The sequence below is a fragment of the Phyllobates terribilis genome, unplaced genomic scaffold, assembly GCF_046119375.1.
Source record: "Phyllobates terribilis strain yellow unplaced genomic scaffold, ASM4611937v1 Scaffold_1__5_contigs__length_1240528914, whole genome shotgun sequence".
Classification (NCBI taxonomy): Eukaryota; Metazoa; Chordata; class Amphibia; order Anura; family Dendrobatidae; genus Phyllobates; species Phyllobates terribilis.
Window position 1 is genome coordinate 838,191,422 of NW_027362761.1, and position 22,473 is coordinate 838,213,894.

At 40.8% G+C, this 22,473-nt stretch overlaps 1 protein-coding gene across 2 annotated transcripts in view; it reads left to right on the forward strand.

Moving 5' to 3' along the window:
• Positions 1-633: 633 nt before the first annotated feature.
• GRID2 (glutamate ionotropic receptor delta type subunit 2) overlaps positions 634-22,473 on the forward strand; it is a 1,987,749-nt gene continuing 1,965,909 nt past the window's right edge. For both annotated transcript variants that reach the window (XM_073638161.1, XM_073638172.1), the window contains exon 1: positions 634-1,587. In XM_073638161.1, the coding sequence (XP_073494262.1) occupies positions 1,488-1,587 (100 nt within the window). In that variant the 5' untranslated portion in view covers positions 634-1,487. The remainder of the gene's footprint in view (positions 1,588-22,473) is intronic.

A 22,473-nucleotide genomic window follows, 5' to 3' on the forward strand; every position in this document is an offset into this window, starting at 1 on the left:
TATTGATGTAAACACAAATATTTTTCACCTCTCTCCCTTTTTACTGTTTCTATTACATCTGTATCATTTCTTTTGTGGAGAGATTATTTTACATTTCCTGTGCTCTGTGTAGCAGCCAAGTGTCATTATACAAGAGAGCAGTGTGGCATTGAAGTGCATGAAGCGGTGGATCATGCCGGATTTGTGTGTAGATTTCCACATCGGGGATCAGTTCTGCTGAATACATAGCCTTTCTCTTCTGCTGGATACATAGCCTTTCTCTTCTGCTGGATACATAGCCTTTCTCTTCTGCTGGATACATAGTCTTTCTCTTCTGATGGATACATAGCCTTTCTCTTCTGCTGGATACAGTCTTTCTCTTCTGATGGATACATAGCCTTTCTCTTCTGCTGGATACATAGCCTTTCTCTTCTGCTGGATACAGTCTTTCTCTTCTGATGGATACATAGCCTTTCTCTTCTGATGGATACATAGCCTTTCTCTTCTGCTGGATACATAGTCTTTCTCTTCTGATGGATACATAGTCTTTCTCTTCTGATGGATACATAGCTTTTCTCTTCTTCTGTCTCCAAAGGCCAAGTGAGAACTTGGGAGCTGTGTCTTTTTTCCCCTTGTATTGCAGCTAGGGATAGGAAGGAGGAGCTAGATGCCTCTCCAGCTCTCAGTTTCTGCCTCTCTCCCTGGCTTTGATGGTACTCTTATCTCCTCTCTGTATTTTCCTGCTTCTCCTAGGTGATTCATTTCTAGGCAACTGTGCTGGCTGCCAGTCTGCTGCTGGAGCTGGGAACAGGGAGCATTCTGTATCCCACCATACAGCTCTCCCCCTCTCTCATACCAAGGCATCATAAACTGCACGCTCAACCTGTTTGAGGATAAAGCTCAGACTTCATCTGGATACTAGCAGGATTCCCTCTCCATCCTAGTACATATCCGACGGGAAGCGCAGAATTCACACAGCACACACAGCTCCTTACTTTTGCAGCTGGATGCTGATGTATTCCCATGCACATTTGTCACACATTGCTCAATAGAAGAGGATGCAGAAAGAAAAGGCTGCATCCAGCCAGCAATCCTGTATGTTCTTCCTTCCTGATAATCGAAAAGGTTTTCTGTGAGCTAGATCTGCACTAGGATCCTGAAGGATTATTGTCATTTTCTGCAGTTTGTCTGCTCTAGTATATGCGGCTAGATGGAGGATTTTCAATGCTGCATGTGAGATCATTTTGATGCACAGTTCTGGATGCTTAATGGGTATTTTAGTCTGAGGATCAACTATATTGCTTGGATTTGCTTCAAGGAGATTATTCACATTCGACTTGTCCCTAGACTTTTGCTTGTTTGGTCCATTCTGGTTTCTAACCCCAATGCCTCCATATTTAACCCTCTAGAAACACTGGAATTAAACTCTTGTGAGATCTGTCCAACTATACACGCTGCTTCTAGTCTCCTTATGAAGATCTGATTTGTGGTCGACAGTCATTGAGAAGATGGACATTTTACATGCTGTCATCTGTCTGTCCGTCTTCTGGGCTTTATCCTGGGACAGAACAAGAGCAGACTCCAGGTCAGACTCAATCATCCACATTGGTAAGATTTCTTCCACCATTTATATTCTTCAGCTGTATTTCCCTGCAGTAACTTTGAATGAATATGTCCTGATGGAGGTTATACATATATTAGTACATATACACAGTAATAGTGTTAGAAATGTTATTCTTGGCACTAGGCTACAAATCTAGCATCCTGTTACATTACTACATTCTAAATGTCTTTACGAAGTATACATATGGATAATGAATAGATACGCTGATCACACAGGTGTTTCTGCATTACAGATATTATTTCCCATTTATAAGGATTATACATTCTGCCATATATATATATATATATATATATATATATATATATGTATATATATATATATATATATATATATATATATATATATATATATTAGTATTCTGTGGCATGTTTAACATTAGTCAACCGACTGTCAGACCACGTTTGAAGAGTTGTCCTTGTGACAGGTGTGATTGAGTGAGATGTACTGTGGGATCTAGTGCTGCTCACATCATCCCATGCTGCCTGGAGACCCACTGTTCTAAGCAACATTGAGGATGAGGGATGCTTACAAAAGGCTGCATTCATGTGCCTGGGCTGCAGTGATCAGCCTTTGTGGGACACAAACCCTTGCAGACAGAAAGAAGGAAAAAAATATATGAGGCAGGAGATGTGTGTGGATTTCCTCCTAGAGGAACCGGTGAGTGTCCAAAAGCTTGTGGGCCCCACCTATTGGCAGCAAGGATGCAATGAAAGAAGCCTTTCTGGGAACAAATATGTCTAGTTGAACATATTAGCAATTTTGTTGCATAGATCATTCTCATTCACATCTGCTCATTTCTGGCGTGTATACAATAGTTTCTATTACGTGCCTACAATTTATCACAGACATAGGACAGTGAATTCCGTGTAATGGCATTAGGAGGCTGCTGTTATGTAAGTGGCATGTGTGATAGAAGAGGAGGATATACAGCAGCGTTGGAGATAAACTGCACTGATTTCTTTACACCACCAGCACAGGCTGGCAATCTATAATCTGAACACGCAGGGCCCCTTAGAAAGGGAGTGGGCAGAAGGAGATCACTACAGCAAGAACATAAGCATTATTCTCCTCCACCCTGCCTTCAGCTTCAAATCAGATCATGGAACTCCTTTCTATGGAAACTTAGTGGAGGAAAATTAGACATCAGTTTCTAGCCAAAATGTTATCCAAGATAAAGAACTTCAAATACTCATAGGTAATATAAAATAAAAAAGGCATGAGGCTTTCAGATCTGGCTTGTTGGCAATTACCTTTTACTTTACCAAAGGATGAATTAGTTATAAAGCCTTCATTAATGAAGAGTCTCTGATGTATTCAAGGGGAATGAAAGGCAGAGATAAATCTTCATGAGCGTAATATGGCAGTTAATATTGTCTTCTGCTTTGACTATTGCTGCCATATTTTTGGGTTTATATGGTTTGTTTTATATCTTCTGCCTACATTCAATTGCAGGAATGTATTTTCCGGAGTAGGTCATGATAAACCTGACCATAAGACAGGGTCAAATATCAACTGAAGAAAAAGTGCCATGCGATATATTAATCTGCCTGATGTAATATGATAAATCGTATTGACGTGAAAGGGAATAAAACATAAGAAAAGCAGAATAAAGTCTATATGAGGTCATTGTAGTCAATCAATAACTTGTAATATGCCTAAGAAGACAATATTCAACACCAGTGCCAAGTTCATGATTGTGAGAGGAGACATTTAACACATGTATCAATATTCTTCCATTTTCTTTTGCCTGGTTTTGTAACGTAAAAATAGATGAGCAATTATCAGGTTATTGTTTCTGGTATCTGCATCTTTACAACATGTGACCACACATGAATCCTTCCATAGTGAAACAATGAAGCTACTTCCGAGACAATTAATTTAACTTGAATCACAATTAGTGCATTTGACAAGGGGATTAGCTCTTTTTATAGAATACTTTATGTTACCATGAAATTGGTGAATTGATAATTGTTGCACGTAGCATATAATCATTTATAATTAGAATGCTGTCAATGTATCATCACCAAAGTAGTAAAAAAAAATCTAATTTGCTCAGAATATAAAATCCTGCATTTCGAAAGTGATAAAACTTATGCTGAGATATTATCAAAGCTTACCAATCTCAGAACTGTAATAGGATCAACTAATCTGTAATTTAACCAAGGGCAAGGTAGGCAGCACATGTAAAATATTTGCGAGAAATTGATTTATTTCATAATGGTGTACAGAAGTGCACATGTGCCTGTGATAAGCTCTCCCATAGAGATTCCAATATTGTATAGTGTTTCCCATTTATAAATATATATATATATATATATATATATATATACAGTAAATATTTTTATATATATATATATATTTATATATATATATGTATATTTATATATATATATATATATATATATATATATATATATATATATATATATATATCCAGAACTTTCATCTAAACACACCACCATACATTTTGATAAGTCAATCAATAGATCACTACCAGAAAGCTGACATGGTAACATCAATGGTGCATCAATAAAAAAAAAACATCAAAGATATGAAGCCTGTAGAGTTCTTTAGATGCAGAAATGAAATATCAATCAATGGCTAAAGGTTTTCTATAATATCAGCTTCCATGTATTCCTCACATACATAAAGTATTTACCATGAAGAATCATGTCAAGTCCCTTTTAAAACTCCCATTTGTCATGAGAAAGGTTATTTTGACATTAAACCTATTCCTTGTTATTGTGTATGTGAGGAGTGGGTGTATGGGGGTGGGGAGGAGCCCTATACATTGATAGAGTAATTTCATCAGACTCACATTACTTGATTGCTTCGTAGTTTCCTAATGATCTGCATGCTGTATGAAGAGCAGAGAATCCGTGAGGAGAATGGAAATGGTTTTGTACTTTACGAGGCCATTTAAGAAAAAGAAAAACTGCTCTGATTTATGAAGCACAAATGCAGTAAAGACAAAGATAAGTCATTCTCTCTACATTTTTTTTAAATATTAGTCCTCCTCAATCATTTGTTCATATGCAACTGGTGATTGACCAAAGATTTAATTAAATTGGGATTTAGTGACATTTGAAGCCATCTTCATTTGCAATGTTTACTTATATTACACATATAGGGCTGATCACTGTACTCTGAAATATCCCATTGGAGAGACAGGCAATTTTTGATCCTAGGTCTAGGTAGAATTTGCCATTTATATACTTTCCCAAGTGAATTATGGGAACCAGGTAATGACTTTATAGGTTATATAGTACATATCATCCTTCATTGCAGTAATTTGATCACAGTGAGCCAGCAGCTAGATAGCTCCTAAAGTATTTATACATTAAGTAGTAAAGTTTTAGCTGGGAATACATCTCACCAGGAATGTGGCACTATCAGTAATAGCATTGAGTAAACTGCCAGGGCCCAAGACTCATACCAGCTAGCCATCCATCCATCATTAGGCTTCACACTTCATTGCATTATCAATTTTTTTTCCTTTAAATTTGGGGACTATAGGTCATGAACAAAGGACAAGTGTAGGTGATAAGAAATACCCCCAACTGCTTTAATGTATATTCCATAATGGTATAATAGATAATTCTAATATAAGCATTTGCCTAATATTTAAAAGGCTTGTTGTCACATAACATACCACCCCAATTCTGGGATAGACATACCATTGGTGCAACTTGTGCTGCCGCACAGGGGCCTAATAGGTAAGGGGACTCATTTCCACCTTCAAAATAGGTAGAATTGTGCATTATGATAAGCTTTTGGACTGCAAAGGGCCCGGATACCATTCTTGCACTGAGGCCCTCTTCTGTCTGTGTCCATTAAGGCTCCAACTAAAATGTGGCATTGATGGAAAAAAAAAACTGGTTTCAATCAAGGAAGCCCTAACCAGCCAAATATTATTCCTTGTAGTGACTCCTGCAGCTGAAATGTAGTAGGACATGCTGGCCATTTAGATGAGCAGACTGGCTCCAGTCCCCAGCAGTATCCTCATGTTCAGAACAGCTCTACGTTTTGGCTTTACAATGTCCAGATGTCCTAATGGGGCACATGGAACGTTTCTACATCTCGTGTTAAATACATGAAGTCTTTAAATCCAAGAAAAAGAATTATGTTGTTTTTCAATATTCACTTGAAAATTGCATGACTGTTGTGTAGCTTTTAATGAAGAAAAGCACGACTTTCAAAAATTCTATCAAGCTGTGGCTAGAAAAAGGCAGCAGAGGTGTAAAAGGCACATGTACATTAAACTTGAAAAAAATCAATACGTTCTTATGAACTGCAACTGTTTTGTGTACAGCTCAAGCCTAATACTTTCATTTCTACAGTACATTTTAGAAATCTACATAATTCCCCAAATAAAATCTGTTTAATCCATAACACATAGATAGATAGAAAGATAGATAGATAGATAGATAGATGGATAGATGAAAATGGACTCAATGCAAAATTCCAAAGCAAAATTAGATATTTATTGACCCAAATAAGCAAGTAGGCAACATCTGTACTCAGCAGAGCTTTTTCTGAGCCAAAATGTTGCCTACGTATTAACACGCATCAATAGATGAGTTAATGCCATTCATTTTCCTGGATTTATAAAACTACCCAGGTTGTTGAGTTGCAACCTCTGGACTGGCACCATATTTAATCCCTCTACTAGCTTGTGCTGCTTTAACTTTCCTTTTTCTAGATATATAGATAAATAGATAAAGAGATAGATACATAAATAGAGATATACATAAATACAGTTGAAACCAGAAGTTTACATACACTATATAAAAAGACACATATGCATGTTTTTCTCAATATCTGACATGAAATCAGAATAAACCTTTCCCGTTTTAGGTCAATTAGGATTACCATCATTTTCAATATTTGCCAAATGCCAGAATAATGAGAGAGAGAATGTTTTAAGGCATTTTTAATTACTTACTGCAAAGTCAAAAGTTTACATACACTAAGATTACTATGCCTTTAAACAATTTTGGACTGCCAATATGATGATGTCATGTGTTTGGCAACATCTGAGTTAATTAGAGACACACTTGTGAATGTATTTTAATGCACACCTGAGACGCACTGTTTTTTTGTGTAGCATCATGGGAACATCTAAAGAAATTAACCAAGATATCAGGAAGAGAATTGTGGACTTGTACAAGCCTGGCTTATCCTTGGGAACAATTTCAAGATACCTGAAGGTGCCTCGTTCATCTGTACAAACAGTTATACGCAAGTACAAACAAGATGGAAATGTCCAGCCATCATACCGCTCAGGAAGGAGACGTGTTCTGTGTCCCAGAGATAAACTTGCTTTGGTCCGACATGTGCATATGAACCCAAGGACAAAAGCAAAAGACCTTGATGATGATGGCTGGTAAGATTGTGTCAATCTCCACAGAGAAATGAGTACTATATCAACATGGGCTGAAAGACCACTCTGCCAGGAAGAAGCCGTTACTCCAAAAGAAACATAAAAAAACAGATTAATGTTTGCAAATGCACACAGGAGCAAAGACCTTAATTTTTGGAGACACGTCCTGTGGTCTGATGAAACTAAAATGTAACTTTTTGGGCATAATGACCACTGTTACATTTGGAGGAAAAAGAGAGAAGCTTGAAATCCTATGAACACCATCCCAGCTGTGAAACACAGGGATGGCAGCATCATGTTGTGAGGTTGTTTTGCTGCAGGAGGGACTGGTGCACTTCGCAAAATAGATGGCATCATGAGAAAAAAAGATTATGTGGCAATACTGAAGCAACATCTCAAGACATCAGTAAGGAAGTTAAAGCTTGGGCATAAATGGGTCTTCCAAATGGACAATGACCCGAAGCATACTGCCAAAATGGTAAGAAAGTGGCTTAAGGATAACAAAGTTAATATTTTGGAGTGGCCATCACAAAGCCCTGATCTCAATCCAATTGAAAATGTATGGGCAAAGCAGAAAAGGCATGTGCGAGAAAGGGGACCTACAAACCTGGATCAGTTACACCAGTTTTGTCAGGAGGAATGGGCCCAAATTGTGAATAACTATTGTGAGAAGCTTGTGGAAGGATATCCCAAACGTTTGACCTAAGTCATTCAGCTTAAAGGCAATGGTACCAAATACTAATGAAATGTATGTAAATTTTTGACTTTGCAGTAAGTAATAAAAATGCGTTAAAACATTCTCTCTCTCTCATTATTCTGGCATTTGGCAAATATTAAAAATTATGGTAATTCTAATTTACCTAAAATGGGAAAGTGTTATTTTGATTTCATGTCAGATATTGAGAATAACATGCATATGTGTCTTTTTATATAGTGCAAGTAAACTTCTGGTTTCAACTGTAGACAGATAGACAGGATATGTTAGAGATGTGTTATATGTTTAAATATATCACACATTTTTCACAACCGATATTTATTTATATGGCTCCATTGACAATAACTTTTGATGAAAATGTGACATACCAGTAAATAATTAATTCACGTTTATGTTAACACCAAGTATAATTACAAGATAACTTTCATTTCCCATAGCATAGCCCCTTTGAAAGCTAGCAGGACTGAGGGCACTATGCCAGTCATTTGTAAACTCAGAAGATGAACCCTTATCAATGCTATAAAATTTTTCATCTTTAATTGACAATACAAGAGGGAAAGAAAAAGCGAGGGTGCAGCGTTCTATGACCCTGCAGCACTGCTTGCTGGAGAGGAGGCTGAAATGTCTTTTAGAATAGACTTACACTTTGATAGGTTTGAAAAAAAAATGAGAGTTATATATGAATAACTAGAAAAACCTTAAGGCACTCATTTAACTTCAATCACTATGATAATTGACACATACAATGTGTTTGCATATCTTCATAGACTTTTTTAAGACAAACTAGCAGCTGTGGTAAGTTTTGAGACTTGCTGTCATTTTAGTTGCTGCCTCATTTAAAGATACACAAGCAGTTATAGATGGTGCTAATGTATTCACATGACCCATCTCAGTAGCCATGTCAGTAATCTGTGGCTGCCACACAGAATTCCACAGAATCACCTCCTACCATCATCCAATCTTATTTTGATTAATAGTGATAATATGTCTCCAAACTAGCTAATCAAAAAAGGAGCTGGGGATGACATCATGTAAGAGGCGAGCAGCCACAGATATACGACATGGCTGCCAGACCAGGTCCCGCAAATCGATTCATACCTTCTGCATTTATATTGCATTAACGTTTTTGAAATAATTTCAAATTTGAAATATAGCAACGAATTAATAGTTATGCCTGTACAGGCTACTAATGTTTAGGTGCCACAATGCAACACTGCACGTCGCAGTTATGGCATCAGGGATAACAAAAAAAAGCTGATATTGGAATTAGCATGTTGTAAAAGACAGGCTTGAAAAAAAATGGCAGAAAACGCTGAGGGTATTTACAACATGTATATATTGTTTGTCATTCTACACCTTATTATGATCTACAATACGGTCCTATATTGTGTAGTCAGAGCAAGTAACTGCTTCTAAGGGTAGGTTCACATGAAAGTATAAAAAATCATACATTCTCATCTAGAAAAGTGGGACGATTTTTCTCTCTTGTAATCCGTGTGCAGTCCATGTACAATCTGTATATACAACAGCAGCTATTAATCATGTAAAAGACCATTTACAATTTCCTATGTTACAGAATTGCAATGTATCTGTAAAACTTGGATGCAATACTGTGTCTCTGTATGGCATGCGATTTTTTTCACGCACCCATAGACTTGAATGGGTGAGTCTCATCCAATTTACAGAAAAAAACAGTGCGTGTTGCATTTTTTTTCACATGCAGACATGGGCGTACCCACCATGGGGCAGGGGGGGCAGCTGCCCCCCCCCCCTAGAAGCAGGCACGCAAGCCGCACACCAGGGCCGGCGTCAGCACCCGGCGCACCCGGGCAAATGCCGGGGCCCTGAGCAGGCGGGGGGGGCCCTCACCGTCAGTGCCCGTGCCCCCCCGCTTGCTCAGGGCCCCGGCACCTGGCACAATACTTACCCCTCCCCGTGCCTCCGCAGCAGCTTCTGCATCCTCCGCGACTGCTGCACTGTGACGTCTCAGGTCAGAGGGCGCGGTGATGTCTTTACACCGTGCTCTCTCCTGAGCAGTCACAGTGCACAGAGCGGGATGAGGCCGGCAACGCTGGAGTCCAGAGCAGCGGCAGCAGGTGAAATGTGAGGTGAGTATTATATTTATTTTTTTTATTATATGGAGGCCTGTGGCAATATAAGGGAGGGGTTGAGGTGGGGGTGTGTGACATCCTGCTTGGGGCATTATAAAGGGGGTGTATGACATCCTGCATGGGGCATTATAAGGGGGGGTGACATCCTGCATGGGGCATTATAAGGTGGGATGTGACATCCTGCATGGGGCATTATAAAGGGGGGGTGTGACATCCTGCATGGGGCATTATAAGGGAGGGGTTGTGTGACATTCTGCATGGGGCATTATAAGGGAGTGGGGGTGTGTGACATCCTGCATGGGTCATTATAAGGGAGGGGGGGTGACATCCTGCATGGGGCATTATAAGGAGGGGGGTGTCTTCCTGCATGGGGCATTATAAGGTGGAGTAACATCCTACATGGGGCATTATATGGAGGGGAACAGCCTGTATGGGGCATTATGTGGGGGGAACAGCCTGCGTGGGGCATTATGTGGGGGGAACAGCCTGCGTGAAGCATTATGTGGGGGTGAACAGCCTGCATGAGGTATTATGTGTGGGGAACAGCCTGCATGGAGGGTTATATGAGGGCCAGTATCCTGCATGGAGCGTTATATGGGGGCCAGTATCCTATATGGAGCGTTATATGGGGGCCAGTATTCCGTATGGAGCGTTATATGGGGGCCAGTATCTTGTATGGAGTGTTATATGGGGGCCAGTATTCCTTATGGAGAGTTATATGGGGGCCAGTATTCTGTATGGAGCATTTTATGGGGGCCAGTATTCTGTATGGAGCATTATATGGGGGCCAGTATCCTGTATGGAGCGTTATATGAGCGCCAGTATTCTGCATGGAGCATTATATGGGGACCAGTATTCTGTATAGAGCATTATATGGGGGCCAGTATCCTGTATGGAGCGTTATATGGGAGCCAGTATTCTGTTTGGAGCGTTATATGGGGGCCAGTATTCTGTATGGAGCGTTATATGGGGGCCACTATCCTGCATGGAGCGTTATATGGGGGCCAGTATCCTGCCTGGAGCGTTATATGAGGGCCAGTATTCTGTATGGAGCGTTATATGGGGGCCAGTATCCTGTATGGAACATTATATGGGAGCCAGTATTCTGTATGGAGTGTTATATGGGGGCCAGTATTCTGTATGGAGCGTTATATGGGGGACAGTATCCAGTATGAAGCGTTATATGGGGACCAGTATCCTGTATGGGGCATTTTATGGCGGCCAGTATACTGTGTGGAGCGATTCGCTGGTTTCTGAGCTATTGTGGAATTTACAATACTGTAGATATAACTCATGTAATGGAAGAAGTGAAATCTTTGCATTGTACTATATATATACAGTACAGACCAAAAGTTTGGACACACCTTCTCATTTAAAGATTTTTCTGTATTTTCATGACTAGGAAAATTGTACATTCACACTGAAGGCATCAACACTATGAATTAACACATGTGGAATTATATACTTAACAAAAAAGTGTGAAACAACTGAAAATATGTCTTATATTCTAGGTTCTTCAAAGTAGCCATCTTTTGCTTTGATGACTGCTTGGCACACTCTTGGCATTCTCTTGATGAGCTTCAAGAGGTAGTCACCGGAAATGGTCTTCCAACAATTTTGAAGGAGTTCCCAGAGATGCTTAGCACTTGTTGGCCCTTTTGCCTTCACTCTGCGGTCCAGCTCACCCCAAACCATCTCGATTGGGTTCAGGTCTGGTGACTGTGGAGGCCAGGTCATCTGGCGTAGCACCCCATCACTCTCCTTCTTGGTCAAATAGCCCTTACACAGCCTGGAGGTGTGTTTGGGTCATTGTCCTGTTGAAAAATAAATGATGGTCCAACTAAACGCAAACCGGATGAAATAGCATGCCGCTGCAAGATGCTGTGGTAGCCATGCTGGTTCAGTATGCCTTCAATTTTGAATAAATCCCCAACAGTGTCACCAGCAAAGCACCTCCACACCATCACACCTCCTCCTCCATGCTTCATGGTGGGAACCAGGCATGTAGAGCCATCCGTTCACCTTTTCTGCATCGCACAAAGACACGGTGGTTGAAACCAAAGATCTCAAATTTGAACTCATCAGACCAAAGCACAGATTTCCACTGGTCTAATGTCCATTCCTTGTGTTCTTTAGCCCAAACAAGTCTCTTCTGCTTGTTGCCTGTCCTTAGCAGTGGTTTCCTAGCAGCTATTTTACCATGAAGGCCTGCTGTACAAAGTCTCCTCTTAACAGTTGTTGAAGAGATGTGTCTGCTGCTAGAACTCTGTGTGGCATTCACCCGGTCTCTAATCTGAGCTGCTGTTAACCTGCGATTTCTGAGGCTGGTGACTCGGATATACTTATCCTCAGAAGCAGAGGTGACTCTTGGTCTTCCTTTCCTGGGGCGGTCCTCATGTGAGCCAGTTTCTTTGTAGCGATTGATGGTTTTTGCAACTGCACTTGGGGACACTTTCAAAGTTTTCCCAATTTTTCGTACTGACTGACCTTCATTTCTTAAAGTAATGATGGCCTCTAGTTTTTCTTTACTTAGCTGCTTTTTGCTTGCCATAATACAAATTCTAACAGTCTATTCAGTAGGACTATCATCAGAGTATCGACCAGACTTCTGCACAACACAACTGATGGTCCCAACCTCATTTAAAAGGCAAGAAGTCCCACTTATTAAACCTGACAGGGCACACCTGTGAAGTGAAAACCTTTTCCGGTGACTACCTCTTGAAGTTCATCAAGAGAATGCCAAGAGTGTGCAAAGCAGTCATCAAAGCAAAAGGTGGCTACTTTGAAGAACCAGGAATATAAGACATATTTTCAGTTGTTTCACACTTTTTTGCTAAGTATATAATTCTACATATGTTAATTCATAGTTTTGATGCCTTCAGTGTGAATGTACAATTTTCATAGTAATGAAAATACAGAAAAATCTTTAACCGAGAAGGTGTGTCCAAACTTTTGATCTGTACTGTATTTCTCTTCGGTATCTGTGACCATGGCTTGCCCCCCCCTAGTTTTGATCATGGGTACGTCTCGTTGAATAACACTGATCCAAGTGCGATCCATTTTTTTACCGGATAGCCCTCAGATAGAAAATAAATGGTCATGTGCATGAGCCTTAAAAGTGATTCAGTCGGTGTGCATGAAATTACTATTTATTTTTATTACAATAAATAGCTTTTCAGTGTAAATGCTCGTCTGCTCATTGTCCTTGGTCTCCAAATCTCTGTCCACAAAGGACTATGGACACTATGGACAAAACATAACCAACCGCTTCAAGAGATCAATAGAGATTCAATGTCGCTGTTGTTAGTTTTTGCAGTGGCATAGCTCAACACATTATGACAAAAGTGCTATTTAAATCTTACTCTCATTTTTTAATTTGGTTTATATATGCCATAAAAGGAAATTTGTTAGCTAATTCAACTCCAAAATGAATTAAATGACTATGTAGGTTATGATACCTTAAGTATTTCAGTACTTCTATTAAACAAAAGTTGTGTTGTGTTGCTGAGAAATCCACTATAGAGGAGGTATGTAAGCAAGGCTAGAAGTGCTATGGGGGGGATAGAGCACTTACATTGACTCTATTTATAGACTAATTGGCCCCTGGCTAAAAATGGAACTTATGGTCTCATACCCTACATATAATTGGTTGAGGGAGTTGATGGGGGGTTGAATGAACTGACAGATTGCCTTTAAATGCATGGACTCTCTTCATGGTGTTATTATGAGATACCATAACAAGACTTTTTACCAAATGAAAGAAAGTGCATGCTCTGAAACTTCTCTCCAGAGCCACAGTTACAACTTAAAATCATCATAAATACCAGTTTGACATGAGACAATATGTAATAGACAGTATTTTAAACCACAAGGTCTTTGGAGTGTATTATGTAGCAAGTTTTGAGTAATTTGGAGAGTATTAATACAATCAATGGGCATGGAAATTATCATTTTCATAGTGCTAAGAGTTTCTAGTTTGCTCCAAGGGTTCCCAAACTGAGATTTACAGCTATATACAGATATATTACAGGAGAACTGTGTTATACAGTATTACTACAATACATGTTGTTCTGAATTTAGGTGGTTTCTTATAATAATAGAATATTTAGGCATTAAAGGAATTATGGCAAAAGCAACCATAAATTCATATTATATTAATGAATGTTATGCTATGAATCATAATCCAATAGCATTCCTGAATAAAGATAACTAACTAGATAGCAGTAAGTATGTGGATGGCAAGTAACAAAGGCAGGAAAAAGAAAAAATTAAACTTCAAGGTGTTGGAAGTCGCTTGGCATCAAGACAGTTCAGAAAACTATTATTTGGTTGGCGTAGACTAACTCAATGTTCTTCTGATTCTAAGGTATCAGCCTTCCATACCGCTAAACATGCAAGGAGGAACGGACTTAGTGTATAGTCCCTAATAGATATCTAAACAGGTGATAGTGGTCTGGGCTAAACACTTAGTTATCAGACAGGTGAGAAAGTCAAGCCATTGGGCTTTAAATGGATAATTAGGTCAGGCCATGTCAAACACAAAAAATAACATAGAATGGTACTGGTATGCTGGAATCATTCAAGCCTGCTGCAGGAGCTGTAGACTGAAGGCTGTGGCATTGACTTAGCAACTGGTTACCACTGCTCTGAGTAATTCTGAATATCATAGATTCTGTAGTGGTCCATACAGCATAGTCAGTATTAAATAATGGTGTCTACCATTGTGTTATGAGCTCACCTGATGGGTGGATTTTCTAAGCCCAAGTTCTTGGTGAGTGAGACAGGCTAAAGGCGATAGCTCAAAAGGCAGGACTTGCTGAATAGTATGTGGATCAGAGACCAGGGGAGCATAGTATGCAAGACAGTGGGCAAAAAGACAGAGCAGAAAACACGTAAATATATAGGGAGTGTGGCTATACAAAGGATCTGTAGCTAAACAGTCAGTCCAGGACTTGCCACAAACAAATGGTTAATGACAGAGTTGTATGCTATCAGCAGACAAATGGTCAATGGCAGAGATATAGGCAATCAGAAAACAAATGGTTAACCATCGGCAGCTGTGATAAATAGCAAACTGAATACTTTTTTTCAGAAAAGGTTACACTGTTGCAGCATCATGGTAATGTTAGCAACACCATCTTAACCGAATAGAGATTGTTATGGTCAAATACATTTATCTGAGCCAGGAAGAAAATTCAGATAGATAAAAAGAACAACTAGGAGTTTGGTGAAGAAATGATTAGCTAGCTTAGAGAAATGGAGGCTGAGGCTAACTCCAGAAAAACATGTAGAACTGAATGCAATGTTTACTGCTTACTCAGACAGCACATAGTTGGGTTTGTCGTGATAATGTCAAATGTTAGAGCATTAACCTAGCACAGATTTGCACAAAAAGAAATAGCCCTAAAGGAAAGAACCAAGAGATAGAGCCTACACCAGGACAGATGAGGAACACATTGGTTATGTACTATAGTAGTAAGAACTATAATACCGATTATTTGAATATTCAATGTCATGTCTTAAAATTGTAGTATGCTGCATTAGGAATTTTACAGTTTTCTAGGAATATGGGATTGTTGATTAACTTGAGGCAAAGTTAATTTGTTTGTAGACCCTCCTGCAATTTATTTGTTGATTGGAAGTAGATATACATAAGACAAGAGTCAAAAATATTGAGTGTATCCATTCAGTAATTTTATGTTTGAGTCAAACACAAATGTTTACTAGAGCTGCACACTTTATGCACTATTTTTTGGTCCTTATCTAGTCATTCAGGTATATGTCCTATGTCACATCTAATGCCGCTAAATAAAAAAGTGGAGGATGAGCTTTGTCATTAATTTGCGGAAGGCATGTTGTACTACTCCAGAAAGAAAAACAGACACATGTGAACCAACCCAACAAATAATGAAAAATCACTATAGATATCCTTATATTGGTCAAAAATTAAATGTACCCTAAGGCAACTATTGCAACAAAATACCTTGTAATGACTGCAGTATAGAACTTGGATGAGAAGTCAAGGATTAGGTAAGGAACATATTATCAAAGGCAAGTGTAGAAGATGGAAAGAAAGTACAATAGAAGTTGAAAAATAAACAATAGTAGTACTAAAAGTGAATGTTAAGAAACAACTTATGTTCCAGCCAGTATAAAAAACTAGCTATTGAACCCGTTCTACGCCTGGGTGGCGAGCATTTTTATTGGTATATGGTCTCTCATCCTGTTATGTGCTGCCCCCATCCTGTTATGTGCTACTCCCATCCTGTTATGTGCTGCCCCTATCTTGTTATGTGCTGCCACCACCCTGTTATGTGCTGTCCCCATCCTGTGCCCCCATCCTGTTATGTGCTGCCCCCATCCTGGTATTTGTGCTGCCCCCATCCTTGTATTTGTGCTACCCAATCCTGTTCCCCCATCCTGTTATGTGCTGCCCCCATCCTATCCTGGTATGCATGGCACCCCTCATCCACCAATCCTGGTATGTGTGGCCCCCTCATCCCCCAATCCTGGTATGTATGGCACCCCTCATCCCCAATCCTGGTTTGTATGGCACCCTCATCCCTATCCTGGTATGCATGGCACCCCATCCCTCATTCTGGTATGCATGGCCCCCTCATCCCCAATCCTGGTATGCATGGCACCCCTCATCCCAATTCTGGTATGCATAGCACCTCATCCCTCATCCTGGTATGCATGGCTCGCTCATCCCCTATCCTGGTATATATGGGCACCTCAGCCATATCCTGGTATGCATGGGCCCCTCAGCCCCATCCTAGTATGTATGGCATTCCTCATCCCATAATACTGGCATGCATGGCACCCCATCCCTCATTCTGATATGCATGGCTCCCTCATCCCTCATCCCTCATCCTGGTATGCATGGTACCCCATCCCTCATCCCTATCTTGGTATGTATGGTACCCCTCATCCTGGTATGCATGGTACCCTCATCCCTATCCTGGTATGCATGGTACCCCCTCATCCCTATGCTGGTATGCATGGCCCCTCATCTATATCCTGGTATGCATGGTACCCCCTCATCACCAATCCTGGTATGTATGGCACCCCTTATCCCCAATCCTGGTATGCATGGCACCCCTCATCCCCAATCCAGGCATGCATGGCACCTCTCATCCCCAATCCTGGTATGCATGGCACCCAATCCCTCATCCTGATATGTATGGTACCCCTCATCCCCAATCCTGGTATGCATGGCACCCCTCATCCCCAATCCTGGTATGTATGGTACCCCTCATCCCTATCCTGGTATGCATGGCACCCCTCATCCCTAATCCTGGTATGCATGGCACTCCTCATCCCCAATCCTGGTATGTATGGCACCCCTCATCCCTATCCTGGTATGCATAGTACCCCATCGCTCATCCCGGTATGCATTGCACCCCCTCATCCCTATCCTGGTATGTATGGTACCCCTCATCCCTATCCTGGTATGCATGGTACCCCATCCCTCATCCTGGTATGCATGGTACCCCCTCATCCCTATCCTGGTATGCATGGTGGCCCCTCACCCCTATCCTGGTATGTATGGTACCCCTCATCCCTATCCTGGTATGCATGGTACCCCATCCCTCATCCTGGTATGCATGACACCCCCTCATCCCTATCCTGTTATGCATGGTACCCCAGCCCTCATACTATCACGCTGCAGATACACAAAAAAATAAACACTTATACTCACCTTTCTTCCCTGTGCTCCATCGCTGCGTCCCATTCTGCCGAAGGCCAGGGGAGGAGTGTGGTGCCAGAGTACACGCGTGCCCATACCGCGCTGTCCGGTGCCATTTTGCTGAAGACACACTGCAAATGTGTCTTCAGTAAAATGGCGCCGGATAGTGCTATGCGCATGCGCCGATTTCAACGATATGCTCAAAAGTTTACATACCACGGCAGAATTTTTCCTTTCTTGGCCTTGTTTCAGAGAATATGAATGATAACAAAAAAACTTTTTGTCCACTCATGGTTATTGGTTGGGTGAAGCCATTTATTGTCAAACTACTGTATTTTCTCTTTTTAAATCTAAATGACAACCAAAAACATCCAAATGACCCTTATCAAAAGTTCACATACCCTGGTGATTTTGGCCTGATAACATGCACAGAATTTGACACAAATGGGTTTGAATGGTTACATTTTCACCTGTGACCTGTTTGCTTATAATCAGTGTGTGTGCATAAAAACTGAGTAAGTTTCTGGGATCCAGACAGACTCTTGCATCTTTCCTACAGCCACTGACGTTTCTGGATTGTGAGTCCTGGTGAAAGCAAAAGAATTGTCAACGGATCTGCGGGAAAAGTTAGTTGAACTGTATAACACAGGAAAGGGATACAAAAAAATATCCAAGGAATTGATAATGCCAGTCATCAGCGTTCAAACTGTGATTATTCAGGGGCTCTATAAAAACCAAACCACGGTCAGGAACACCAACAAAAATTTTGGCCACAACTGCCAGGAAAATTTGCAAAGAAAAACCCACAAATAACATCAGCTGAAATTCAGGACTCTCTGAAAACTAGCGGTTTGGCTGTTTCAAGATGCACAATAAGCAGGCACTTGAAGAAAAATGGGCTGCATGGTCAAGTCGCCAGAAGAAAGCTTTTACTGCGCAAATGCCACAAAGTATCTCACCTACAATACACCAAACAGCACAGAGACAAGCCTCAAAACTTCTGGAACAAGGTATATTGGAGTGATGAGACCAAAATGTAACTGTTTGGCCAAAACCATGAACATTACATTTGGAGAGAGGTCAACAAGGCCTATGATGAAAGTAACCCCATTCCTACAGAAAACGCGGAGGTGGATCACTGATGTTTTGGGGATGTGTGAGCTACAAAGGTACAGGAAACTTGGTAAAAGTTGAAGGAAAGATGAATGCAGCACTTTATCAGCAAATACTGGAGGCAAATTTGCACTCATCTGCCCGGAAGCTGCGCATGGGACGTACTTGGACATTCCAACATGACAACGATCCAAAACACAAGGCCAAGTCGACCTGTCATTGGCTACAGCAGAACAAAGTGAAGGTTCTGGAGAGGCCATCTCAGTCTCCTTACCTCAATATCATTGATCCACTCTGGAGAGATCTCAAGCGTGCAGTTCATGCTAGACAGCCCAGGAATTTACAGGAACTGGAGGCTTTTTGCCAAGAAGAATGGACAGCTTTACCATCTGAGAAATTAAAGAACTTCATCCACAACTACCACAAAAAACATCAAGCTGTCATTGATGTTAGAGGGGGCAATACATGATATTAAGAACTGGGGATGTGAACTTTTGATCAGGATCATTTGGATGTTTTTGGTTGTCATGTAGATTTAAAAAGAGAAAACACTGTAGTTTGACAATAAATGGCTTCACTCAACCAATAACCATGAGTGGAGAAAAAGTTTTTTGTTATCAATCATATTCTCTGAAACAAGGCCAAGAAAGGAAAAATTCTGCTGGGGTATATACACTTTTGAGCACAACTGCAAGTATGGCGCCGGAGATCGTCGCATGCGTTCAGTGCCTACGCATACCGCGATCTCCAGCGCCATACACTTCTCTTACCTGTAACGGCTCGATGCGTTCTTCTGTCTGGAGCCAGACTGCGCAGGCGTGTCGTGCTTGCGCAGTCTATAAAGGCTTCAGGGACGCATCTACGATTATATTATAGATAAGCAATTTGCAAGGATTTTCACAGTACATACGGCATATGTGGGTCTAAACATGCAAGAACATACAATATAACAGTAAAACTTGGAGATTCTTATTTTACGGACTATAAGATGCATCGGACCATAAGATGCACCCCAAATTTTGGGGATGTAATTAGGAAAAAAAAAACGTTTCAAATAATATGGGGGTCAGTCTTATAGTCTGAGTTTATGGTAGCTTATGGTGCGGTGGCGGTGGAATGGGGTCACAGGAAGCCGGATCACTGCAGCAGGAAGCAGGAGTGGGGCAATGCTGCGGGCCCCTGGCTGGGAGGGAGTGGTGGTGTCCCTGCAATGTGAGGTCCTAGGCTTCAAGAAAATGTCCGAGGCATTTTCTCAGCGATGGGCTTCAGGAAAATGGCCACCAGAGGTGGTGCAGAAACAGATTGAGTTCTCGGCTCGTCATTGAGGCTTAAAGAAAATGCCCGAGGCAGGAGTGGAGTCCATTGATTTCCCAGCAGTGAGCGTCAGGAAAATGGCCACCGGAGACGGCGCATGCACATATTGAGATCTAGGCTCATCATTGGGACGAGATTCTGTGCTTGCACCACCTTCAGCAGTCATTTTTCTGAAGCCCACTGCGGGAATTCAATGTCCTCCACTCCTGCCTCAGACATTTTCTTGAAGCTCAGGAACCGCAGCCTCACACCGCTGAGAATCCCCTTCCTCCCAGCCCACCTACCACTGCCAGCTTGCTAAAGCTGAGACCCTGCCTCCTGTGACCCTGCTCCACTGCCACCGCCCCCCTAGGTGAGCTACATTTGGATTATAAGATGCACCACCAGATTCCTCCCAATTTTTTTGGGGAAAAAGTGCATCTTATAATTAGAAAAATAAGATAATTCCTCCAGATTATTGCTATTACACATGTTTTGTTATACACATACAGTCATATGAAAAAGTTTGGGCACCCCAATTAATCTTAAGCTTAATGTTTTATAAAAAATTGGTGTTTTTGCAACAGCTATTTCAGTTTGATATATGTAATAACTGTTGGACACAGTAATGTTTCTGCCTTGAAATGAGGTTTATTGTACTAACAGAAAATGTGCAATCTGCATTCAAACAAAATTTGACAGGTGCATAAGTATGGGCACCCTTATCAGTTTCTTGTTTTAAATACTACTACCTACTTTTTACTGACTTACTAAAGCACTTTTTTTGGTTTTATAACCTCATTGAGCTTTGAACTTCATAGCCAGGTGTATGCAATCATGAGAAAAGCTACTTAAAGTGACCATTTGCAAGTTGTTCTCCTGTTTGAATCTCCTCTGAAGAGTGGCATCATGGGCTCCTCCAAACAACTGTCAAATGATCTGAAAACAAAGATTATTCAACATAGTTGTTCAGGGGAAGGATACAAAAAGCTGTCTCAGAGATTTAACCTGTCAGTTTCCACTGTGAGGAGCATAGTAAGGAAATGGAAGAACACAGGGACAGTTCTTGTTAAGGCCAGAAGTGGCAGGCCAAGAAAAACATCAGAAAGGCAGAGAAGAAGAATGGTGAGATCAGTCAAGGACAATCCTCAGACCACCTCCAGAGACCTGCAGCATCATCTTGCTGCAGATGGTGTCACTGTGCATCGTTCAACTATACAACGCACTTTGCACAAGGAGAAGCTGTATGGGAGAGTGATGCGAAAGAAGCCGTTTCTGCAAGCACGCCACAAACAGAGTCGGCTGAGGTATGCAAAAGCACATTTGGAGAAGCCAATTTCTTTTTGGAAGAAGGTCCTGTGGACTGATGAAACCAAGATTGAGTTGTTTGGACATACAAAAAGGTGTTATGCATGGCGGCAAAAAAACACAGCATTCCAAGAAAAACACTTGCTACCCACAGTAAAATTTGGTGGAGGTTCCATCATGCTTTGGGGCTGTGTGGCCAATGCGGCACCGGGAATCTTGTTAAAGTTGAGGGACGCATGGATTCCACTCAGTATCAGCAGATTCTTGACAATAATGTTCAAGAATCAGTGATAAAGTTGAAGTTACGCAGGGGATGAATCTTTCAGCAAGACAATGATCCAAAACACCGCTCCAAATCTACTCAGGCATTCATGCAGAGGAACAATTACAATGTTCTGGAATGGCCATCCCAGTCCCCAGACCTGAATATCATTGAACATCTGTGGGATCATTTGAAGAGGGCTGTCCATGCTCGGCGACCATCAAACTTAACTGGAATTGTTTTGTAAAGAGGAATGGTCAAAAATACCTTCATCCAGGATCCAGGAACTCATTAAAAGCTACAGGAAGAAACTAGAGGCTGTTATTTTTGCAAAAGGAGGATCTACTAAATATTAATGTCACTTTTCTGGTGAGGTGCCCATACTTATGCACCTGTCAAGTTTTGTTTGAAAGCAGATTGCACATTTTCTGTTAGTACAATAAACCTCATTTCAAGGCAGAAACATTACTGTGTCCAACAGTTATTACATATATCAAACTGAAATAGCTGTTGCAAAAACACCAATTTTTATAAAATATTAAGCTTAAAATTAATAGGGGTGCCCAAACTTTTTCATATGACTGTATATATTTCCTTTGTGTGTATTGGAATAAAACAAAAAATCCAGAGCAAAAAAGTCAAATTGGACATTTTTTTGGACAAATTTCACAAAAAAAAAAAAAAATGGGCTGGACAAAATGATTGCACTCTTAATATTTGATTGCACATCCTTTAAAAGAAATAACTGCAATCAAGCTTCTTACACTTCTCAACTGGAATTTTGGACCATTCTTCTTTTGCAAACTACTCCAGGTTGCTCATATTTGAAGGGTGCCTTCACCCAACAGCAATTTTAAGATCTTTCCACAGGTGTTCGATTGGATTTAGATCTAGACTCATTGATGTCCACTTCAGAACTGTCCAGCGCTTTGTTTCTATCCATTTCTGGGTGCCTCGTGAAGTAGGTTTGGGGTCATTGTCCTGCTGAAAGGCTC